Here is a 25,580-nt window from a genome sequence, read left to right as displayed (position 1 = left end):
GAAGTGCGCCTGAAACTACACAGGTCTGTCCCCTGTGTACGGATGAATGTAAAGTAATGAACCAAATGTAGTGTAATGATCCCCAAGCTCAGATGGGTAAATAGGAAGTAGGCAAAGAGTGTCCTGGCTTAACTTCTTCCATCTTTGTACAAGGGGTCAGAAATGAAGGGGTTGAACGGGTGGCAACAATGCAGTTTGGGGGGATCCCGCCTGCTCCTCCCAGTCTTTAGGTTCTGTTTTTGCTTCTCCTGCTGAAGCCTGTTCCGTGAAAGTACCCAGTAAATCACAGGACTGTGTTCCCACACTGCCTCGGCTGGTTTACAAGCTGGTGTCACTTTGAGTTAAGGGTCTACGAAATTTAATTGAAACAGGCAAAAGCACATACTGTTTTATGGTCAGGAATCAAAACGATCCAGGCAAACAGCTACTGCAGCTTTCTTTCTGTCCTTCATGGTACCCCCAAATTTGGGTCCATCTCCAGCACAGGAATCTCCAGTGCTGATGAACTCTCTTCTTCTTAGAGAAGCAGGCGTTAGTTCAGTCAAAAACCGGGAGCAGTACCAACGCTCTGCTTCCTCCCCAAATGACTGTGTTAGAAGCAGTAAAGTTTAAAAATAATACTACGTTTCATTTTTTATCTATTTTCCACATGGATTCCGTGTTGATAAGCTTTAATGCTTTTTCTTTAAGTTCAAAGACAATAAATATTTATTAATAGTATCTACACACCTACACACTATTGTGCTAAGTAAATAGGGGCAAGAAATAACCAAAAAGTGTGTTTCTTGTCTTAAAGGAATTAGCAATCTTCTTGAAGTGGTAAGACAGAAAATGCAGAAAGGGAGGCAAGAATAAATGTGGCTGAGGTTGAGTATTGTCAACATCATGGATGTCAGGAAGTGAAGATCCTGGCAGCTTCCAGTGTGCTGCCAAGAACATCTTGGAAAGAATCTTAGATTATACCTAGCTCAGGACGGCAACCTGGAGGTCCCAGGGGTGGGAGCCCGTCCACTAGCAACAGGGAGAAGAGACAGCAATACCATAGCAGGTAACTTCTACAAACTTAAACCCCATACTTCTGTGACCCCCCCCCCCCCAGTTAAAAGCACGGCAAACCCCAGGAAAATGTTGTGTGATTTTTTTTCTTGCCCTCTCTCAGTATCTAAGACCCAACATAAATGAGTCTGGTGACTTCTGCGGAGGGGACAAAGATGACTGACTCAAGCCCATCTTTTAAAGCTTGATTCAGTAAGATGCCTCATCCTCCTCTTAGGGCAGAGATAAGGAGCAGATTTTACATTCGTGATTTGTCCATTCACTCATTTATTTGAGAGCTGTTTGGAAGATTTACTCACGGAACACCTATAAGGTACCAACCCTAGAGGAAGCGCCCTTCCTGTCGGCATCCAGAGACTGACACCTAGACTAAATAATTACTATCTTAGTCCTTGGGAGCCAGCAGAGCCAAGCTTTCTAAGAATACAGCCTCGGGGAAGCCCAACTTAGAATTTCTTTAACAAGTCCCTGTGCTGGGGACACTCCCAGCAGTGCATTGCTTAAGAGACTGAAGCTCCATCTAATGAGGTCACGTGAGTGGCGTGGGCAGGAATACGTTAACTGCAAATTTGGGTCACCATGCATCTTGGCATCCTGGACAGACTGAATTTCTGTATGAAATTTGAGGTGAAATGGAGCATGAAGAGGTTCCATGGGAACACATTCTCATCATTGACAGATTAGACTCAGTGTTGTTGACATGCTCAGCTCATTACAACTTCGCTTCCAGACACTCACAGGCCCCACTCCTGAGGATGCTCCGCATCCAAATACCAGAAGCATCTCACAGATTGGCTCAGCCTAAGACAAAGAAAATAGGCACTCCCCCCCCAAATTTCTCCAGTAGCTGCATTTTCAAATAAGAGTGTTTTGAAGAATGTGAAATATAGAGGTAGAGAAATAAGTGTGATGACCTTGTAAATTCATTAGATCAGGGATAGAAGCAGGCTCATCTTTTGTCTGCTTTCTTCTTCTCTCACTTGGCCTGCAAATGCTAAGTGATCCTTAGAAAAAAATCAGTTAACACTCTAATAACTACTCAGGGCATCCCTCTTCAGGCTTATCCACAGGATTCTATGCCTGTTGATATCTGTGAACCATTTCAGGAGACAGCATCTTTGGGGTGCTTTCTGGGAGAACTGGGACCTTTCCTCCCCTTTTCTCTCATCTGACAAATAGATGCTAAGTGTCTCTCTTTTCTCATGCAATGTTCTGGGCCAAGCAGACGAACTTACCACTCATTTAGTAGAGCCCATGCATCTTTGTGGCAGGGTGGGAAGCAGGAGGTGGGTGGCGTGAGGTTCATATGAGAGTAACATGCGCGAGAGAATTTTAGATCATAGTGCACATGAAGAAGAAACAAAAAGGTGACACGTGATGGTGACAGGTTTGGGGAAGGGATGGAGCACTGACTTCACCATTGGTGACTTTCTCATTGAAAGGTTCCCTTTGTGAACTTTTCATAGCAACTTTTACAAGAATACTTTCCATAAAACATGCTCTCCTCCTGCTGTCGACAGCTGACAGCAGCTTTTGCTTTCAAAGAACTGACTGGAAAAAACAAGCAAGCAAGCAAGCAAACAAATAAACAATAAACAACCAGTCTCTTTATATTTGGCAAAAGGTGTTTCTAGTAACTTAGAAGCAGCCACTACCTGCTTGCCCAATTTCTGTTTCTGCCTGTGTCATGAGTGGGCAACAGTATATGACAGGGAACTTGAAAATGCTTGACACCTGCCTTCCTTGTGACCCCTGTCTGCCCGTTTTCTGCTACCCTGTCCCTTCAACACACCCACCCATCAATCTCTTTCTTCTTTTCTCTTTGCCAGAAAGCAGCTCTAGGGGAAAGCACGCCAAGAAAGTGTCATCTAACGCCGAAGTGGCCATGGTCACCATAAAAGCTGTTGTGCAGCTGGGTGTGAGGGCGGCACTTTTGTAACCCCGGCACTTAAGAGGTTCAGGCAGGATTATGAGAGTAAGAGCAGCCTGCGTCTCAGAAAAACAAACAGAGCGGGTAGCCCTACAGTACACAAGTGGAACCAACCTTTACGTGAAAGCAATGCCACTTTATAGCTCCCCGCAGTTCAAAAGCTTCATACCCACTAATAAAACATCTGGGCACGACTGGGGTGGTGGTTAAATTGCTGTTGTCTGTGTCTAAGATTTAAGGGATAACACACAAATCAGGAATTATTGGTCCTGACTTCTGAGGGTGTTAAGCAATACTGTCCAGAAAGCGCCTAGAAACACCTAGGGTTGACCAGTTAGCCCAAGTCATGGCATGGAATCCTAAAGGAGTGGGAGTAAAAGATAAATGGAAGACAGGAAAAAAGAAGCCAAATGATAAATGCCAAGACAGCGTGGGTGCCCATGCCAAAGGTGGCTAGCCCTAGCTGTGAAGCCCTGAGTATGGAGGTGGCACTCACAAATACCAGCCAAATTAATGAAGCCATTAATTAATCCTGTAATAAGTGACTGGGGATTTGTTGGTTACTAAATATTTTGGTTATCAGGTAAATTCATTAGTTATGTTGTTTTAACTAGCATATCTATTTATAACATATTGAGTATCTTCATAGTCTTCTGGTAGTCTTGTCAATCCTGTGTGTTCACTACAGTTCCCAGCATCCCATTGATATCTAGGATTACAAATGATTTTCCATGATAGTCTGCACCTATTTTTATTATAGCTTTAGTCACAATGATTACACAAATCTTTTTCCACTGAAAAGAGATTTAGAATCCTCTTTAATTGTATGCTTAATTGGAGAAGGGCCATGTCTGTCTTATTACTAATTAAACGTGAAACATCAGGCTCGTCACTGTGCCAGGTATATGCATGTCTCCCACTGTCCTTGGATAACCCAGTCTCTTTTCCCCAACTCCGGGTACAGATGTCAGCACATTTGCCCTAGAACACATGTGCTTCTTAGTGAGTGATGTTACCGGGTGGGAATAGTAAATTTTTGACACAAAATAAGATTGTAAAATCACATCAAAAAGGGTCGAGAAGTTCCTCATAGATTTATCAAGTTTCAGGAAAAATTATTTAGGACAAACTCTATTCTAACTGAGTAATAGGACATATTAGCTGTGAGAAGTTTTTTAAATTATTAATTTTTATTTCATGTTTTTTTTGTTCTTCCCCATAGCGCCCCTTGAACAAGACTGTACATCTGTCACAGATCTGCCCAATTCCTTCGATGGACCGGTGACCATAAGTACGTATCTCTTCTAGTTTGGGGTGATTTGTCTCATTCTTGGGAGAGGTGTGTTCATCTACTACTGTTAATATCCAAATAGGCTATTAAGTTGTTTCCCTAAGGGGATAATGGCTGTGATCAACACCCCATTCCCCTTTCTCATGATGCCTTGAAACTGTTCTGATTTACCCTATGCCCCACTCCTGAAACATCAGTCATCTGAAAACCACTGTTGCACACTGAGACCCCGTCTGTGTACTCCACAGCGCCACTGTCTACTTGATCTTTCTCTTCTACATAGAATACATTTGTTTTCCAAAGAAATTGCAAATAGAGAACTAACACCATTTGCCATAAGTTTTTTTTAAATTTATTTATTTATTAAGGATTTCTGCCTCCTCCCTGCAACCGCTTCCCATTTCCCTCCCCCTCCCCCGATCAAGTCCCCCTCCCTCATCTGCTCGAAGAGCAGTCAGGTGCCATAAGTTAAAGGTAACCTTAAAAATCAGCTTAAGTGCAAGACAAGGTAAATGGTAGTTTTTAACTTCAAGCTGTCGGAGACTGGGTACCTGAGCTGTGCTCTGATAACAGAGAAGGTTAGGCAGTTTGAGGGATGGAGACACCCACATGGGAATTCTCTTGCTGACATAACTAAAGAACTTGATCATGAAGGCCACAGCTTCCTGGTATGTGTTTCAATATCATTTGTACCACAGCCACCTCAGAAAATCTGTAGACAATTGTGTGGACCAATTTAGAAGATGGAAAACACTCACCAGAACTTCCCAACCGGTTAACTTGGAAACCCTAGTACCTTCACTTCTTTTCTCACTGGAAAGAAGAACAGTGTTGAAAAAGGTTTATTTCTGCTCCCTTGGGCCCAGACCGTAGCAGGGTGTGTGGACACGGTGGTAGTAGTAGTGGGAGGAGCTCTCCCTAGACTGTGGAAATCCAGCCTCTCCCTTGGTCTGTGCCCTGTATCAGTCAGAGGATGCTTCCCATCCCAACAGCTCCATATGATATTAGAGCGACAACCTTTCCTGAGCTTCAGTTTTCTCTTAGGCATAAGATACATCATGTAAGAATTATCATGCAACTCAAATGTGTCTCATGTGTGCCTGGCCCATACCAGATGTTTAAGAAATGCCCAGTTCCACAGTTCCTGAAAATTTCCTTCAAAGTCCAGACTTTTATAATTTTGGTCAATACCATGGTTTGAATATGTCCATTCCAAGTGTTCATGTATGGAAACATACCTCCCAATTTTACACATTTATAGTGATTGGGGTTGAGATCTTTGAGAAGTGATTGGTATTGGATGAGTAGAGAAGGGGAGGCCTGATGACATTGGTAGCTTTATAAGGTGATGAGGAGAAGAAGCAGGCTTGCTTGCTATCTTGTCACATGACGCGCTCTGCCATACCATGGCAGACAATAAGAAAACCCTCAGCAGATCCCAAGCAGACACTGTGGTGGTGTTCTTGAACTTCTCAGCCTAGACTGAGCTTAAGCAAAATAAGCCTCATTCTTCATAAATTATCTGGTGGTCAGAAAGATGCCTCCATGTTGAGAGCACTAACTGCTTTCGCACAGAATTGGGTTCAGTTCCCAGCCCCAACAGGGTTGTCACAGATGCCTGCAACTTCAGTTCAAGATCAAACTCCCTCTTCTAGCCTGTGTGGGCTCCAGCACACATGGTACACTAAGCTCACACAGGTGCACACACGCAAATATTAAATAAGTTATACGTTTTTTAAAAGTAAGGCAATATACATTGTCTTAGCTTGAAGTTGAGCAGAAGAATGCAGCCCTTCGCAGTCAATCATCTCAGATCTTTTTCTGAAGTCACTGTCACGGTGATTGAGACCTTTGAAAGTTTTTTCCAAAACTTGTTTTACTAATAGTTTTATTTAAGCAAGTTAGACAAGTGAAAAATAAGGAACCACCTATGCCATTCAGCAGAAAATATTCCCAGAGAATACACACTTGTAGCCTTGTATAGCAAATGATTGAGGCTCAAAGCAAAATAAAAAATACATTTTAAGGATGGATAAAAAATTAATTTGTACTTTTTCTCCTCTGGTTTATTCTGGTCAATTGTTTATTAAACCAAAGATGTGTGTGTGTGTGTGTGTGTGTGTGTGTGTGTGTGTGTGTGTGTGTATTTGCCAATTTTAAGATTGAATTTCCTGGAGTATGGTTGACTCTCTGGTAATATTTACACAAATCAGTTTTCTACCCAGAAATAGGGGTTTGCGTAAACTGGCAAAAATTACCCCTTAGAAAGAATCTTTCTAATGGATTACAAATTTATCTTCTTTGTGGAGGCCATACAACTCTATTTCAGATCCTTTCTGGAGATGGATTGGATTAATAGCAACACAATTTATACATATTTCAGAAGAAACTGTAAAGGGCGGGGGAGGTGTCGTGGATTGAGCCTCCAGTTATTTTAACTACTATGCTGGACACTAATCATGACCCCATCCAGAAGGCAGTGCCATTCCTTTACGAGTAAGGAAACCAAAGCTCCCGGGTTACCTTGTCTAGAGATATCCAAAGCTCAGATTCAAGTGTGGGGACTCCCTAGCACCTCAGCTTTCTCTGCCTCATCTCCATCTCATCCACTGTCTCTCAGCACTAGACAGACAGATGTTCTTAAAGCAAGTGAAGGTAGCCTCAAAGTCATGTCACATGACAACCCACTGTCTTTCCTCTACTCAAGATCTATTTGCTGTGAGGTTCTGAAGGTGCCCTCTGTCTCCCCTTAGATATTGTCAACCGTGATGGCACCCGCTACAGCAAGACGGGAGAGTATAGGACACACCAAGAAGACATCGACGCCTCAAATACTATTGATGTTGATGTCAGTAGCGGATCTTCCAGTGAGAAGAGCACCTCAGAAGGCTACATTTTCCACACCTTCCTTCCCACTGAACACGCAATTGGAGATGAGGATGAATCCTACTTCACCAGGAGCACCCCGAGCACCAGTAAGGAGAAGGGAATCACCGTGTTTTTCCGATAGCAACTCTTTGGCGAATGCCAATGGCCCTCCTGAGTGATGCACACCCAGGTGTTTTCTGCTGTCCCTGGGCATCAAGGGTCGGGTCCCTGTGCCTGTCCATGCTCCTGGTCGGTGTGCATTGACTCCTGCTCTTCACATTTCCTCCATCTTTGCTTCTGTTCCTCTTAGTTTGGGATAAGGTGTGCCATTCTGGAATGGTTTCCTCAGGGAGGTGCCTCTTTTCTCTTGTTGCTGATGACTGGGCATTGCCTGAGACCTCTTACAGAAAAAATATTTGCTGTTGCTTGGTTCATTCTTGTTGCTTTTCACTATACATAAGGCTATTCTTTTAAAGTTACGGCTGCAGAGTGTACACAGTATCCCAAGAGCTCCTTCTACAGCCCTGCCTGAAAACCCTATCTATTAATCTGATTCATTTTCAAGGTTCTGATATTGTACTACCCAGTCATAGTCCTCAACCATAATATTCTAAACCATTCCTGTGTTTTGGTCCAAGGAACAAATGTGAAGGGTTTTCTTTTTACAAGCATAATATTTTTATTGATTATTTGGGAATTTCATACAATATACATAACGCTCACTTCCCAGTCCTCCTAGGTCCATCCCCCACCCTTCTGACCTCCCCTCAAAAAAGAAGAAAAACAACAACAACAATAACAAAAGAAAGAACAAATATATCAAAAGTAATTTGTGTTGCCCATATATTCTCTGGAGCATGGTCAAACTCACAGTGGTGTGAGGGGTTTCTGAGTGCCTTTGCCAGCTGTAGTGCTCTAGAGTGTACTCTGTTAGGGAATATTCCAGTGCTCTTTGGGTGTGTGGCTAGGGGACTTTGGGTTTGTGCAGCTGGGCTCTGTTGGAAAGGTGCTCAGAGCTCCTTATCTCCTCCATTTCCCTCTCTGTACTTCCCTGTTGTTTGTTTAGAATGGGGTTTCAGTTGACTGGGCTCCTTCTGTGGAGGACTATTCAAACCAAAAAGGGCAGCTAAGTCTTCACTGGGTATCCTAGTATGGTGTGCATTTTCTCATTTCCTGGCTGCAACTCGCAAGGGGTGGAACTCTGGCTTCTTCCCAGTTTGGCAGGAGTTTACTGGCATGTGAGTATTCAAGATAGGGCCCTTTTTAATCCCCAAGTCACTCAGAAGTCAGAGGAGAGCCTCCTGAGCACTCCGATGGAAATTAGCAATGTTTTCAATTTCTGTTATCAGGTTGCTGAGTGAGAGGAATGGGGGGTGTGAACAGGTGCAGAATTCCATTCATTCTCAGGAAATTGTTTGAAGTCTGTCCAAAAAATCCTCCATCAGATTCTGGGGTCTTAGAGATGCTCAGTGTGTAAAGTGCTTGCCTTGCCAGCATGAAGACCTGGGTGTTTTGATCCCCTCATCCACAGAAATACTTGAGCTTGACAGTTCAAACGAGTGAGCTGCAGGTTCAGGGAGAGCTTCTATGTCAAAAAGTATGACAGGAAACAACCTCTGACCTCCACACATGGACAAGTACTCAAGGCATATCTTTTCACGCATCCAACACCCTCCCAGGTCATTTCTTCTCTATGGTAGCTAAAATTAGAGGATGATAGCAAAGAGAAACCAGGGTGTGTGAAGTTTTCATCCACTCACTCCAGACTGTGTGGCTTCTCTGGTCCAGACACCCCTCTAGTTTATGGGGGTCAGAGGTGGATCCACCTCCCTGGATACAACATCCTAACTCGGAAATCGAAGGAAAGGAGTGTGTGAGATTTAACAAAAGCACAGATACAGACTTCGAGGGAAAGGAGAATTTTGCTTTCTTTTTTAACAGAGCACGCAACTTAGTTCCTTTTAATAGGCAAGGAAGAGGGGCTAATTCCTCCACCAGGGTAGGGGTACTTGGACATAGCATGTGGTACGACAGAGTTGGCATGGAGAAACCTTCTGAGTAGCATCCTGCTTTTTGAGTCCAAAGAGGAGCGTCCCAGGAGCTCAATTATCACTGTTGGGTGGAGGGTTGAAACCTAGTGAGAGGGAGTGGACACAGATTAGCGTGCAGGGGAGCAGAGGTCAAGAGCTAGACTGGCTGAGGACATGGAAGAAGCCATGTTTGGCTTAGCCAGACTAGCTCATTCCTTTCTCAAGGGTGCTCAGTGGGTGGCAACAGGGAGAACTAGCAGGAACAACAGGCTCTTTCGACTTGGAGTTTCCCACTGACTGATAATTATAAATATTATTTTTGGAAGAGTCTGACTGGGGGTGTGTCATCAGTCCTTTCTTATTGGCCTTCTGGAATTCTCTGGAATCAAGAAGCCTAAACTAATTTAGGAAATAGGCTCTTGCCTTGGAAAGCTCCACTTCCTGTCTTCTGGGTGTCAAATGAATAATTTGTTTTCTGTCTCGCATGACCTTACTTGGGAGGGGCAAATCAGAAACTGATGGCTAGGCTGACATTTTTTTCACTGTCTCCTCTCACACAACTCCATTTAGGAAGAGAGAAAGGATGCCCATGTGTCTCCTGCATGTCCATTTCTTGTTAGCTCTTTTTTCTGGGGTACTTCAGGGTGAGCGACGAAACTAAGCATCTTTAGTGCAATATCCAATAATGGGGAGTCTGTAGACTCTTGTGGGTATCTTACTGGGCCATTGTGAATAACTTCTATCTCTGCTCTCACTAATGTGATCTTTGACACTCATTGTGTGTGATGTCTCAGGTCTGAAATAGAGTTCACATGATAAGCAGTGGGTTCTCCATGGTAACCAAAAACTACCTGCAGTCTGAGAAGACCAAAGGTTTTCGGAGAACTGTTTGATTTAAAACATTTTCTTTTTAAAGCTAGAGCTGATTCAGATATTTATCTCAATGAAATTTGCCATCTTGTTTCTATGGAGGAACATTCTGGAAACAGTCCAACTTGAAAGTCAGATAAAAGATTGTTTTTTAATTAATAAATGTTTTTATTAACCTTTCTCTAACTTGAATAGAGTTCAGTGATTCTTTGCTTTTATCAGCTCTATGTAGGAAAGTAATAGATACTGGAGAAAATTTCATCTAGTGACAACATTTGAAATTTGCATTGTCTCCAAAATTCTTGCCCAACGATAAAGTTTAACTTGTGTTTGATGAGTGTTGGTGGAGGCAGATGTCACAGACTACCTGGGCACGACGTTGAACAGACAGAAAAGATGCAGATGTCCTCAAAGACCTTCCAAAGATGAAGTCCTTGTAAGCTACGCTGCACGGAAGACCTCCAGATCATGTTTGAATGACAGATGCCATCAGGAGAAGAACAAATCTCTGCCCATTGCTGTTAGTTTGCTGCTTCAGATCTCTCCGGTCATGACTTGAGGCGTTGGCATAGAAGACTTAGAAGCATTGAAGCAATGTTCGAATCTGCTGTTTGGGGCCCTACAAGCATGGGAGATGTTAGAGGCTGGAAAGATAAAAGTGGGGCTTGACTTCGCTTTTAAAATCCTCATTCTGTAATAAATAGAAATATTCTCAGAGAGTACAGGTTTTATAGAGGACAGGGGAATCTCACTAAATGATATTTTCATAATTAATCTAGTTACCTCAACTGTGCACTCAAACAGCCATGCAGCAACTCAGAAACAAAATAACTGGATGTGGTTTTGGTTTGGTAATTCACAATCCACGACACAGACTAAGGAGCCCACAGCATCAACTGCAGGTAAACTCTCGTATCTTTTGCTTGTCACCTTTCTTCAGTGGGGTGTTAGAGATGGGTGTTCATTATCATGGAGAGACAGCATTCGTGCTGGCATCAGATTCTGATGCCATTCAGTGGCCTCAGAGACCTGTGGATCCAGTGTCTCCTAAATGCCCTGCTTTCATTTTGGCAACATGAACACAGAGGCAGATGATTTTTTTCCCTTTGACTATGACTCATTCAGAAGGTGACCTCTAGAAAGACATCAACTGACCAAACAATCGTATTAATAAGAGAGAAGGACTAGTTCACGAATAGGAAGCATGGAGTTTTTTTTTCATTTCTTTGGACACTGAAAACCTTTTATAAAAGTTTTAAGAATGACAATGACCTGTTGCTTTATAACAGGTAGAGGTCACAAGTAAGCTCTGGGAGCATTTGGTCATTAGCTCTCAGTTATTTTGACTTGGCAGCTTTGCCTGGAGAGTTGGGAAGGGAATCAGCCTAAAAAATGGGAGGTAATAAGGATTTCTTCATTTATTAACTTGTATCGACAGGTAATTTCTGAATAGGCATTCTCTCTGCAGACAGGGTGTCATAAGGGAAAGTGGCCTTAGACATTTGCTCTCCTTGTAAGGCTGTGATAAACTATATCCTTCCTCTACAAACCATCATGTAAGGGAACTCTGCTGATGTTCTGCTGTGGTTAGCACACCACAGCGATTAATGCCATGCTGAGGTGGGTGCAGGGAAGAGATGGCAGAATAAGGAAATGTTGTTTGTTATCCTGACATGCATGATACACCTTCAGAGGACAAATAGCGTGAATGAAAGGGCTCTGCAGCTCTCTTGGATTGCTTCTCAGCTCTCTTGATAGCTGGCAAAAAGAATTTCATTGGTTGTTGTATTCGGAAACTTACTGATGGCTTCAGCTTTCTCTGCTTAAACTTATCCTGGTTTTGTGGGTTTCCTATTACTTCCATGTACATCACTAATGACATAATTGGCAGCCTTTGGGAGTGTTCATATCAAGACTTGCTTTGGTACTGGTGGAGTCATTGGGTCCCTTCATTTCTTCCTGTTTTTCTTGGTACATTATACTATTTTTAAAAAATGATACTCAAAATGGACTGCTCTTTTCTGCAAAGTAGTGTGTGGACATGAAAATGATTGTAGGGAATGTCTATAGGGTATGTGCACCCCCTTGGGAAACAGTGGGAAGACATCTTCTTCTGTGTCCCCCTTCCTGTTCTGTTCTCACTTGCATTTGGGATTCACGGGATTATATGCCTGTGACTTCCGGCAGAATATCATACCCTAAACTCCTGGGGATGATATTGGTTGGCCACCTTCAATTGTGAAGAACATCAAAGGGCTTGGGTTCCTAAGAGCTGACCACTAAAATCACAACGGTTCAGATTTGGAAAGGATCTTAAATTGTTTAGTTCAATCTTAAATTATTTAAAATATCATCTGATAGTTTAATTCTAGTTTTTAAAAGAGCGTTTTATATCTGAAATTCTCACCACTGGTTTTAACTTGGCCTCATGGGGAAGGAGACAAATATTCAATCCTTTTTGAAGTTCTCATGTAATTTTTGAAACGTCTCCATTGCCAACTGGACTTCAGACAAGTATCTAGCACTGGCTTTTCATCTTAGATGAAAGTGTTGACCACTTGGTGTTTAAGGTTCCTTCACCTCTGGCGTTCTGTGGACTTCAGTTTGGGCTTCTGAAAGAAATGGAACTTCTTTTCTTCTTTCCTTTCTTCCTACTACCTGTGTCAAGATAGGGAGAGAGTGAGAGCATTTACCATGCTATTTCTTCGGAACTGATAATTAACCTTTCAACAATCAATTTAATCATGGTTACAACAGCCTTGATGACCACCCCTGACACACCGCCCACGAGGCAAGAAGCCCAGGACTGGTTTTCATGGTTTTTTCAACCATCAGAGTCCAAGAGTCATCTTCATACAACAACGAAGATGCCTGGTAATGAGACAGAGATACCGTATATCATATGCCTGTTTGACAGCCCTTAATAATTCTCATTAACCCATGGGACATGGTTCAAGTCTAAATGTCATTCTGTCCTAAAAATGTTTGTGTCAATTTAGGAAGGATTGTGAACTCTGATATCTTTATGCTTGTTTTTAATATTACTAATACATGGTTTCTTCTCTATACTTTATAGGAATCAATATAGCCTAGGATAAAGTTAATTAGGAAATTACGAAGTGGGGCGAGATGCTGGTGATAACAGAACATTCCAACTCTAAAAGAGTGTTTGGGAATATCCTCAAGTTAGCAAAGTCAAAACTTTTTATAAGGATATAAAAAACATAGGCAAAACTACCAACATATAGATTTCTATCAATTGATTTAATCTTGGGTTGGACACCAATAATAAGAAAACCAAATGGTGATCCCATTAGATAGCCTGAATTGCATTCAGAAGTTAGAAGAGCACTTTTTAATAAAAAAGACACCTTTTCAGTAACTGCTGAGAAGAGGTCTAAGGTTTCCATTTTCTTTTTAAAAGCAGCATCCAAAATTGAAAGTGAGAAATTCTCAAACTCTGGGCTGGGGTCCACTGTCATCAACCTCTTTGAACCTTTTTGATTGAATAATAAATGGCAAGAACACTTCTGCTAATTGACCTTTTTCCTCTATGGGAATTTTTATTGAGGATGAACAGTGTTTCTTCTATTTGCATTAGAGACACAGGTGAAAGATAAAGACTGAGAAACTGCATGTAGCTTTCTAGAAATGTCAAAATGAAGCCCTTACTTCATATAACCAATGAACCTGATAAGAAGTAAGACTAGAAGAATGAATTTTAAAATGAATTTAAAATATATGATTGTAGCTATGTAATAGAGATGACATTGGAGTATTAATGCAGGTGTCTTGGCAGAGCAAATAGGGATATATAAAAACCATCCTATTCTTGTCCTGACTCTTTAGTTTTAATTGAATATTCTAAAGATGTAATAAGAAAGACATCTGAAAGCAAGGGGAATTTGCTTGGGCCTATGTTTTGTTGTATTTTTCTCTAACTTCTCAGGTAGGCTCTGCCCGTAGTTATTCTTAGCCTCCTTAAAGAATATTGAGTTGTAAAAATTATAGCCAATTGTTTTAAGGTCCATGTATTAGCTTCAGAGATGAGGGCTTACAGATATACAAACCTACTCTTTCATTTTCTTCTTAAAATCTTGGGAACTCCATAAATACCACCCATGCCTGACTTTCCTCCTTGGTAAAATGGGTTGCTTGGTAGCCAGCTCAACTACTAATGTAAGTCACCACAACAGGTACGGAATCAAATACCAACCCCACAGGCTGGGAGCCAAAGGAGGAAAATGAAGATGGCACAGACAAATACCCCAGTTTTTCTGGATCAGGCATTGATGATGATGAAGATTTTATCTCCAGCACCAGTAAGAACAATCAATTACAGTAGAACCATTCGTGCAAGGCTTGCTGAGGGACCTACATGATGTGGTATCTCTCTTGGGAAACGGATGATGTGAACCTGTGATTTTACCTCAGTTCCATTCTGATGAGATTTTGGAGGAGGAAATAAAATTTTGTGAATAGAAACCAAAACATATTGCTGAGAAAAATAGCTCCTGAAGCTTCAGACATTTCTCCCTGTTCTGTTTGTCCATGTCTTCTCTTATAGAATATCTGCATTCTCAAGTATAGCTAGAGAATGGCATATTAAAATGCCACAGCTAATACTCACTGTGTCCCTGCTGTGCCAGACGATGGACGCACAGGGAATAAAGGCCAGAACTTGTGCCTACAGGAGGCTGGTGGACTACTGGGACAGATGTTAATGTGACTTGGAGGATAGGGATGAAAAGTTACACATGACCCTGGACTGAAAGCTTAGGAGGCCCTAGAATGACTTAAAACATAGAAGCCAGAGCTCAAAAACGTCCTTAATTAATAAAAAAATGGTTGCAATTAAAGGGAAAATTTTAAAAAGTTTCAACCAACTTTTTGGACACCAATATAACAGAACGACAGTAGAAGGAAGACTAACTACCAGCTAAGCTTTTAAAAAGGCATTGATAATTAGCAAAAGCAGAGAGTGGCACCACTATGTAATCATGTGCAAATCTGTGAGCTCTATAAAACTTCCTAAGGACCCTGAGAGGGCGGATGTAGAGAAAAGTGTCCCTTTCTGATTTCCCTGAACTTGGCAGAAGCTAAGATTTTGCTGGACAGAGATGAGAATCATAAAACTGATTTAATTACCATTTGGAGAAGGGATTTGGGGTACTGCATTAGCTATCTTAGACAACAGGAGCTTTTCCCACCCCATTGCAATTGGAGGATTTCATTCCCAAGAGAATAGCACCTAGTGAGAGGGCAGGACCTAAAAGTAGTTTGTGGCTTGAAGACATCTGAGCGTGTGGTACCGGTACAGCAAACACTAGAGACAGACCAGATTTTCTGTGTACAGACTTAAGTGGTGCACTCCTCAGATGGGAGATTCTACAGAGCTTAACAGCATTAGAGAAGAACCCTAAGAACCCCACACAGTGAGCATCACTATGACAGTATCTTCTGGATTCAGGATGCAGCTTTTCTATACAGGAATCTCAAAAGCCCCTCTTGAAAATGCATTAATATGGTCACTCTCCAAGGGATAAAGTTACTATGCCATTCCCCCCCATCTTTGCAATGTGTATTCAAGTTCAGTTTACTTTCTAACTAACACCTATGCCCTTTGATTCAACAGGATGCCCTCTTTCTCCTGGAGGCTTGGGCTAACTATCACTTTTTCAGACTTATTAGAAATGTGGTTAACGACCAAGTATTTTCTTCACTTGTAATTTTTTTTTTAATTTGGGTATCAAAGTAAAATTTGAAGGAAGATGAACTTGTAAATAAGTTTTTCACAAAATATATAGCTTCTGATTCTATCAAAATGGATCTCGTTTGCCTTTTCTGTCCCAGGCTTTTCATTTGGCATGCTATTGGGGCATTGGTGAATTGACATGTCTTTGTTTTCCAGTGTGCTATGCTGATGGTGGCTGGTTACTTCTTAGTTTTTCTATGAGCATATGCATCTTGGTCCTCTTTCAGTGGCTGTGTTGGCTTGCTTATAACATGTTCTTTATTTAATAAGAATCTCATGGCTTTTTGGTGTATGTTTAGAAAAAATGTAGCTAAGCCAAATGGCTCTGAGGCAGAGATTCCTTCTGATGATCATCTACATGAAAGCTTTGGGTCTTGTGGTTTTTTTCTTCTCCCCAGCAAAATCACTAACAAAATAGTGATTCCTGAGTTATAACTCAGCTATCAACCTCTTCAGCTTAAGGATCTACAGCTAGCACACCTACCAATGATACCAACGAATGGCTTGGACTTCCAGGTGCAGAGGGCTTCTACAGTTGGCATGGATGACAAAACTCTGCATGTCTTTTCCAATTCTTGGTGGAGGGCTAGTGTTTTCAAAGCTGTTCTTCCTGCTGCTGCAACCTCCTTGACTATTTTATCCAGAAGATCTCATGTTCTAAACCCAAAGGTATTCTGTGACAGAATATGAAGGACATTGAGATACAAAACAACATGGCGGATGAAGCTGAAGGCTCTCTCCTTTCTCTCCATTTCCACTCAACCATCTATACAACCCTGTATAGATGAGGTGGTGTGTAGACTACAGAGGAGTAAAATGTACGAAGCAAGCAACGAAGGCTCCAGAAATAGCATTTTCTAATTGCCTCAATCATCATTATCACAGTTCCATCCACTCCACGGGTTTCTGACCACCCAATACAGAACCAGGACTGGACCCAGGGGAAGCCAAGCCATTCAGATCCAGAAGTACTACTTCAGACAACCACCAGGATGACTGGTAATGAGTTATGCGCATTTCGTTTATGATTCTTTCCCTCAAAGCCTATGACTTTGTGAAGGTTAAGCATCTGGACACGGTGGGAAACTTAGTTAATGTCTCATCACAGATCCTTAGTGAACTTGTATGAGGGTACTCAACTCCACATGGGTGTCATTTATCAACCATACTACCTGGACACAAGGTATTTCACATCACTTTTTATTAAAATGAATACATATGAGTCATTTATGGTACTGTCTCTGACAAGGTAGTTATTCTGGAATAAGTAATATCAAAGAAATTTGTACCTGTTCATTTTCTCAGAGGACAGATTAGTGAAATCACTCAGATTTATTGAGAGTAAGTACTTAGAGATAGTGCTTAAGCATAGCACCTGTCGGCAACAGGTACTTTAGTGGAAAAAAAGGATTATTAAAGACTATTTGTTTAAAAGTCACAGTGTGCTTAACCATCATCACAACAGATGTAGACAGAAACAGCACCATTGCTCATGAAGAAAACTCAACCCAGGAACCACAGCCTCCTGTCAATCACCATGAGTATCAGGATGAAGAGGAGACTCCACATGCTACAAGCACAAGTAAGAAGGATGATGCTCTGAAGTTCTGGTACCCAAGTTAGCAGAGATGTTGTTTAGCTATTGGCCATAATTTTTGTCTCTGCAATTTATCTCAAAACTAAAAGGGGCCAGATCTGCACACAATTTTTAGAAATAAGGAAGAAAAGATGGCAAGTTATCAAATTTTCCAAGAGACCAGAATGCTTACAAAGTAGATATGAGATGGTGTTTTTGTGCTAATGATTACTAATGGCTCTGTTTTGGTGGTTGATGTGTGTGTTCAGAAATGTGTGTGGGGAGCATGCTCTTCAAGTATTTAGTGTCGGATCTGGAGGGGAAGCTTCACGAATGGGCAAATCTTTGAAATCATCTTAGGGGAAGACCTGTGGTGCGCCCAGTTTCTTTATTCCCACATTCCCTTCCTTGCTTTGTGGTAGAATGGTACTACTCTGTCCTTGGTAGAAAGTCCGGGCCCATATGGTTTCTTTTCTAGTTCTAAGCTACCCTTCTTTTGTCAGAGCAACTTGGGAAAGGTCCCGATGCTCTTATTGCTATTTCTACTTATTAAAATATCTCAGATTTTCCAAAAACAATCTCATGTTTCACCTCTGGATTATGAACCTAGGACAAGAAAACAAAGAAAAAGTGAAATGTATTCATCTTTCCTCTGTATCTCAGAGAGATGCCTGCCTTCTTTGGAATAAAACTGATCCTTGAGATAACATCTTGTAGCATTTAAAATTATAGCCAAACACCATTTTCATAACCTTGAATATTCTTAAAGGGGAAATATAGGAAAGAGCTACTTAAGAAACAAAGAGCTGAGGCATTCCTCATTCGATGGATGTGTTTAATCAAGGAAAAGTTTGTAACCTGGATTCATATGTTCTGGGCATTGTCCTGAATGTCTGGCAGGCACTGCATTCTATTCTTTACCATAGTTGATTTGATGTATGCATAAAGATTAAGGGCTGAGCTGAGAAGAAGACTGTTAAAGGAAAGAATCGACAGGAAACAGGACCCATTTCAGTCCCCCTTCCCACCGTGGTCCTAACAACTATCTTATCAATTACTGTAAAACAGTTTACACTTAAGCAGAATGCTACTTAAGACACTTCGAATAAATGCATGTAATGTCAAAATATAATGAATGTGGGACTTCCTTACTAGTAGATACTTAGAAATCCAGATGCAGTTAATAAAGAAAAGTTATCATCAATGCTTGCAAAATCCACATTGGTAACCTCTGGACTTCGTTAAGGGGACATTACAACTTCTAGAAAAGAGTAAGCCCTTATGATTTACAGGGCAAGTTCTGTCTTCCTAACCCACTCCTGACCATACTGAAAACACTAGGGCATGGTTGGGCACTTGAAGGATCATTATACTTATACGATAAATGTTGGGTGGAGACATACATAGGGTGTATGCTTGTGAGCACACATGTGTACTTCTATATTCTTTAAACTTTGGGTATCTTAGCTGTATAGTTTTAATTTTTACTTTTTAAATAATTACAGCAGAAATTTTCTACCTTTGATATTTGTTGAGAGATAGTGGCTTAACTAATGGAAAATAATTTAAGATTAGGGCTTCCCTCCCTTTGGATAATCAGTTAATCCCAGGAATAGTTTGCAAAATGCAAAGACAAACTTAGCAGGAGGTCCACTTAAAATATATTTGCTATCACAAAATCACACACATCATTTTCTAAGATAATAAGACACAGTGAATTTTTTAAGGCATAAAAGTTCTTTTGATTTGGCAATTTCTAGGCTCTAATTTTCCTGATGAATCAGAAATTTGCTATGAGCTGTTACAGATGAAAATGTCAGTGGCTTTCTGACTTTTCCAGGAAGCACCCTGATGGGATTTTGTCCCAGTCCACTTGCCTTTTTAAAACAGTGCTTGAAAGGTTAAGCCTGTCTGATACTGTTATTATTTATATAATTCCCCAACTGGCTAGAATAGTTTTTTCTTCCACTGAATTAGCTTTGTTCAGAAGAGGCTTTAGCAATTTAAAATGTCCCCAGACAATCACATTGCAGATCAATGTAGCAACATCCCAGACATCCCTGCCTGGGTTTGCATGCCTGCCTGGTTCTTCTGAGTGTGGTTATAAGTTGTGGAGTCTGTTTGCAAAGGTCCAGTGTTGTGAGTTGCCATAGCCCACAGTTCCTGCTGCAAAATCACTGGAACATGGAGATTATGCTTTCAACAGAAGCTCTCTCTGGCAGAATACGTGAGGCTATAGACATAATACTTAGAATAATACTTAGAATTCACAATCCTCAGATTAGGGTCTAGTCATGGATTTGCGCTACTCTGTGTACATATTTTTCAGCAAATAAAACTTGTTTTCCCATCTGGAAAATCAAAGGATTGGAAAATTAAGTTTTATTTCTATTTTTCAGCATTTAAATGACTTAACCCCTAGCTGTTAATGTATCTATCTATCTATCATCTATCTATCTATCTATCTATCTATCATGAATGTATGTGTGTATGTATTCATGTATATTGTATGTATGTATCTGTCCATCATTTATGTATCTATGTATTTATCTATGTATTATCTATGTGTCTATGTATGTATATGGTATGTATCTATCATATGAGTATGTATGTAGCATGTATGTATGTATCTACCTACATACGTATCTATCTCTGCCCTTTATGTAGAAAGACATATCAGAGGGTTTGTTAAGAACCTGGACAATGTGGCTCACCATCAGCATTCTCCTCACAGCCTGGGCAGCTCCTAGTAGTACAGCAGAAGAAGCAGCTACCCAGCAGGACCCGTGGTTTGAGAGTGGATGGCTGGGGAAGTACTCCCCCACACCAACGGAAGACTCCCATGTGACAGCAGGGGCAACTGGTAAAGGAGGGTTTCACCATGTGGGCAGAAGCTACTTTCTGAGTTCTGTGCTGGGCATTGAAAACCCAACACAAAAAAGACCCTGAGGTTCGGTTTCCTAATACATCATATTGAAGTAAACGTAGATCCAGATTGTAAATGCGCCAAGCAAGCTACCTGGCCAGGCATACATAGAAGCACATGAAAGAAATAGAGTTAGCCTATAAGTTTGTGATGTTCATATCTAGTTAGAGGCAGCACCTCGTGAAACAATGACAGAGGCCTTATCAAATGAAAGCCCCCTTTCTGCTTTCTAAAGATCATTTACTGTATAATATGAGTCTGACTTTTTCCTTATATTTATGTGAAACACTAGGCTTATGAGAAAGAATTTTATTAGAAATTTAGCTTTGGGGTAAATCCTCTCATTACAAGAAAAAAAAAAGATACCTGGGTGATGTCGTCTGACCTTTTGTTCTTACCTCTTTTGAATATCTCCTCGAATGTACAACTGTTTAATTACGTTCACAAATAAGTCATCTCCTCCATTCTGGAAATGTGGGGTTGTGGGAATTAGAATTAGACCTTATCATCTCTGAAGGATGCAGGATGATAACGTGTCTCTGCAAGATGCTGTGCTTGACTCCTTTGTCTGAGTGATTAGGCATTGTGATTCACCCTGACCTGCCAAGGGTGTGAGTTCCACATTATCACTTGCTATCGGTGGGAAATATCTCTGTGTTTCCATCTGCAATACAGAACCTGATCCAGACCTTCTTTGCAGTGCATGGCGACATGGAAATGAATCACTAGTGGAGCAGCGGGTTTGGTGACTAGCTCCTTGGTGTGTTTGTTTCTAGGGGATGCTATTGCAATCTCTCTTCCGGTACTTCTCTACTGGCACAGAATGAGACAAAGGCATAAACCACATGCCCGCATGCTATTTCTCATTGTGCGAAAGTAATGCTTCTGCTGGACTCCATCTGTGCTTTTGTGATAAGTAGCTCTTTCTTGCTCTTCACTTGGGAAGCCTTTACCCGATGTCGTCTGTATATCATCACCAGCTCATTTTGCATTTCGCTCTGGGATGGGCTTGTCTCGGAGTGACGTCATGCACTTGAGCTCTTCCACCTCTCTCTGTAGGGGACTGTGGCAGCATCTTCCCTGGATGCCTATAACTCATCCTCTATCCATTGCAGTACTTGTTAACGCTATGCTTCCTCCAACTTCTGTGCTGGTGACCAAGAAAATGAGCACCAATGAACCAAAGCCTGGGGAAACAATCTAAACGGATGCATCCCTTTGTCCTCAGTACTAGAAAGTTATTTTCACTATCTTCTCTAGAGAATAAAGTCTATATATCCCTGCCCAAATGTCAGTAACATTTTGACAATTGTCTGAACAGCCTCAGACGACAATCACCATCCAAATCTAAGAATGACGACACAGAGTCAAGAGGACGTCTTCTGGACTGAGTTCTTGGACCCAATCTCACATCCAATGGGACAAGATCATCAAACAGAAAGGAAGGGTAAACAGCATCTGAAACTTTTTAATATATTATATTTCTTAGAATCAACTAAGTCCCTTTTCTCTTGGAAATGTAGCATTGGTTTTAGTTCAGTCTGCTTTCTTAAGCATCCTCGTGTGCCTTCAAAAATGAGTTTGCTGATACAAGTTGGTAAGGAGTGGGCATGCACATTCATTGACATATAACGTTCTATCAGAGAGTAAAGAATCTGGCAGGAAGATTAAGTAAGTCAGTCTGAAGCTGATTACATTGGAAGCTATTTATCCTGAGGGAGAGGTAGGCTGTTTCTTACTTTAAGATGGTCTTACTACATGACCCAAGCTGATTATCAATTTTTGATGATCCTCCTGCCTCAGTCTCCTGAGTGCTGGGATTGAATGTACTATCATGCCCAGATAAAGAAGAGATATTCTTAAGATTCTTTTCCTTTTTATGTACAAAGATTTCAAAAGAAAAAAATAAATAATGGATGCAATGACTGTGTCCATGATAGATTCAAAGATAAATTTAAGATTTGGTAGACAAATCTAAGTGGTAAAAAAGATTGGTGAGTAGTTAAAGTAAATAAACAGTAAATGACTCAGAAAACTTCAAAGTTATTTATTATTGCCTCGTTCAGAGATAATGTGGTATTGAAGGATTTAGGACTTAGATCATTCTTGGCCCTCCTTGAATGGCTATGAACTTAAGGGATAGACAGTTTGTATATGAGACAAAACTCCTGTTTTCCTAATGCCTTCCGTTCTTATTTACACACAGCCATTTGAAAAGAGAAAGCAAAGACATTAGTTGTAGTTTTGCAAGAAAGGAAGGCAGTAAATTATTTGACTACTTTTTATATTTAAAAGCAATTTTCCTTTATTGTGACAGCAGCAACCTGCTTGACAGAAGCACCAAGAATTAGTAGCTTCTGTCCTCTTAAGATTTAACAAGTAGAAGACTGTATTTCCACTACATTCATGAGTAGAATTACTTTTTTAAAAAGACAAAATATTCTTACCACAAAAAATGTAACATTCCAAAATAACCAAATACAGGGTTCTGTAAATTTTTCCAGAGAACATTTATATGTATTTTCTGGATATAAATTGTCAGCCACAGGCTCCACACATCTGACTGAAATACATTCTAATAGTGCTGTGAATATATCTCCATATTGGATAACTACAAAATTATCTCCAAAGTAAATCCAAAAACTTCTATAGTTGCCATTTTTAAAGAAATTCCATCTTATCTTAATATTAGTGAGCAGATACCCAATAAACAACCATGTATATGGTATGCACTAGACATGTAAAACATCCTGGAGACAGAAGGATGCATTATTCATATTCATGATTGAAAGAAACTTCAAAGTCAGCAGACAAAAGAAAATACTTAAGAGCACAATAAATCTGACAACACAAAAACTCATATTTTCAATATTGGACACTAAAGAAATCCAGAGGTTCCCACACCTCCCACAGACCATTGAAGAACAAAGAACCGAAAGCAATTTTTCAAAAATAAAACTGCAAAGACCTGGCTAGACAGAAAAGAGAAGTGAGATGGAGGAATTTTTGAACAGGAGATGCGTGTGAACAGATCCATAAAGAAAGAAAAGCCAAGGGATGCGCACATCACTATGAGTGGATACATGTATCCTAAGAGAGGGCGTGTTTAAAATGCTAGGCTGGGGCCATTTTGTTGAGTTACAGAGGTGCCACAGGCAAGACCCAGCACACAGTTTGATGTACTTAGTTCCTGGGGTGGGACTCTGAAGAGACCCATGGTAAGAAACAAACAAATAAATAAACCCAGTAAAAGAATTCCACAAATATTATTAGGTGTCCAGCCTGAAGAAGAGAGAAAGATTACATTCTATATATCCAAGAAAAAGGTGTTAGGTCTCATAGGCAGTTCGCATATCCGGAAAAGATCTCCAACTGGACTATAGGAGGAATTCTGGTGGTTAGATAAAGACCAGCATTCCTCTGAAGCTTGTGAAACCAGTTCCCATCTGCCAAAAGGAGTCATTTCCCTCACCTCTGGCAGAGAGGACATATGAATCCCCATTGACATGTACCTGTGACTGCATATCAAAACCCATGTTGGCCTCCAAGATCCCTCAATCATAGCTCACAAATGCTTGTTACAATATTTTAAGCCCCGCCCCCTTGCCTGTCTTCTGGCTCTTTCCTCCGCATAGCTACTCTCCCTCCTCAGATTATCTGCTTTCTAACTCACTCTGTTCTGGTCTCTCGCCATCTTGTTTTGTCTGCTATTCTCTCTTGGTCTCCCTCTCTCCTAGTCCTTGGCATGTCCAGGCTGCTGGCCATGGTTAATCTACTGTTTTCTCTGTTTTTCTCTCTTTGCTCCAGACTCTTCCAGATGTCTCTGGCTCTTCTCTCTCTCATATCTACAATGCAAACTTTAACTATAGCATGGAGTGGTCATGCCGGCAATTTCTTAACTGTTTCCTCACACACACAAGACAGTTAGCTTCCATCATACAATGACATGATAGTGTTCCAAGAATTATATTTACAAAAGGAAAAGTGATCAAGAGTGGCTGCAGGCCCTCAGCAGACAAGGCCTTTTTCTGGCAGGGTATACAATTTGAAATTTTGAATGAAGGGTCGCTGGCCTTTCTTCTTTGAAAGCCACACATTTTTCTCTAATACGGGTCTTGTCTGTCTTTGCTTTTAGCATGCAAAGGCTGGAGTCCCAAGGCGGGTGCCCCATATCCCAGTACTTCCCACTGGAGCCACTTGGAATTGATTAGATCTCCCCAGAGGCAGTGGTGTGGGTGGACTGAGAAAATTGTAGAGTTAGTAGCATTGACGGTGTTTGTGGACTGTTGGGCCTCTGTTTCACTCTGAACTTGTTATTCCAGCCCACCAAAGATCTGTGATAACCATCACAAAAAGCAGCCTTTTTAATTACTTCAGGGATATTTTGCACCACTCAACACTATAATCATAATTCCCAAGACACTTATTTCTTGTATTTATGGGGAGAATGAGTCTTGTTTGTCTATAGGTACGTAGTTGTCTCAACGTAGTTATATTGAGTAATGTGTATATCGTTTTGTTTTTTCCTATGTTTACTTTCTGAAGCAAAAACAAAACAAAAAAAATAACCAAATAAGGGAATTCAATGGCTGTTTACAAGGTTTTTGTAGGTGTTGTTTTGTTTTGTTTGGCCTGGTGACAGCTGGAGGTGACAAAGTGATGCTTGTCTGTGCTGTTTCACTCCATGTGTCTGACTGTACCTGTCGGCCTTGTAGCAATTCCTACACGGGTTCCATTTCTGTTACTTTGCACAGACTGTGAGCCTCATTGTGAGCTCATGTAACTTCCTTCCAGACTAAGCAAAACAAGCAAACATATACGTGATAGCTTTTGTCTAGCTCTGCCCTGCAATGAAAACCACTTATAGCCTGTGGTGTTCTTGATGAAACAATCATTTTTCACAGTTCTGGACACGAAAACTTGTTTCTTTCCTCTTACCAGGCTGAATGTAATACTTAGCTCTAAGACAAAGGGCCCTCAGGCAATGGCATAGGGAATAAGGCAATAACACTCCTTTAATTCCTTCAGCTACAGACTCCAGCCATAGTACAACCCTTCAGCCTGCTGGAACTCCAACTACTCATGTGGTGGAAGATTTGAACAGGACAGGACCACTTTCAGTGACTACTCGTAAGGATAATGTCACTCAGCCCTTTGTTGGCCTGTCTTCCCACTTCACATCTGCTGACATTGGTCAAGATGTCACATTTGGTGGTGGAACGGTGCAGTCTTTGCTAGGTGGTTCAGCTCAACCAGGGGTGAATCTGTTTTCATTGTC

The 25,580-nt window shown here is 41.0% G+C and overlaps 1 protein-coding gene across 5 annotated transcripts in view; it reads left to right on the top strand.

The window, feature by feature from the left end:
- The window catches only part of Cd44 (CD44 molecule (Indian blood group)), an 81,333-nt gene that overhangs the window by 38,152 nt on the left and 17,601 nt on the right, over nucleotides 1-25,580 (top strand). Inside the window, exons 4-11 of one of the 5 annotated variants that reach the window (XM_041678846.1) lie at nucleotides 4,209-4,277; nucleotides 7,031-7,252; nucleotides 14,242-14,367; nucleotides 16,686-16,799; nucleotides 17,266-17,382; nucleotides 20,111-20,239; nucleotides 21,624-21,749; nucleotides 25,331-25,432. In XM_041678846.1, the coding sequence (XP_041534780.1) occupies nucleotides 4,209-4,277; nucleotides 7,031-7,252; nucleotides 14,242-14,367; nucleotides 16,686-16,799; nucleotides 17,266-17,382; nucleotides 20,111-20,239; nucleotides 21,624-21,749; nucleotides 25,331-25,432 (1,005 nt within the window). The remainder of the gene's footprint in view (nucleotides 1-4,208; nucleotides 4,278-7,030; nucleotides 7,253-14,241; nucleotides 14,368-16,685; nucleotides 16,800-17,265; nucleotides 17,383-20,110; nucleotides 20,240-21,623; nucleotides 21,750-25,330; nucleotides 25,433-25,580) is intronic. The other 4 variants (XM_041678847.1, XM_041678848.1, XM_041678849.1 and 1 more) reach the window with 4 other exon arrangements.

Source organism: Microtus oregoni, unplaced genomic scaffold (genome assembly GCF_018167655.1).
Source record: "Microtus oregoni isolate MIOR12 unplaced genomic scaffold, Mior012 000031F_ref0000149, whole genome shotgun sequence".
Taxonomy (NCBI): domain Eukaryota; kingdom Metazoa; phylum Chordata; class Mammalia; order Rodentia; family Cricetidae; genus Microtus; species Microtus oregoni.
Note: the sequence above shows the minus strand (reverse complement) of the source record. Positions and strands in the feature narration are given on the sequence as shown.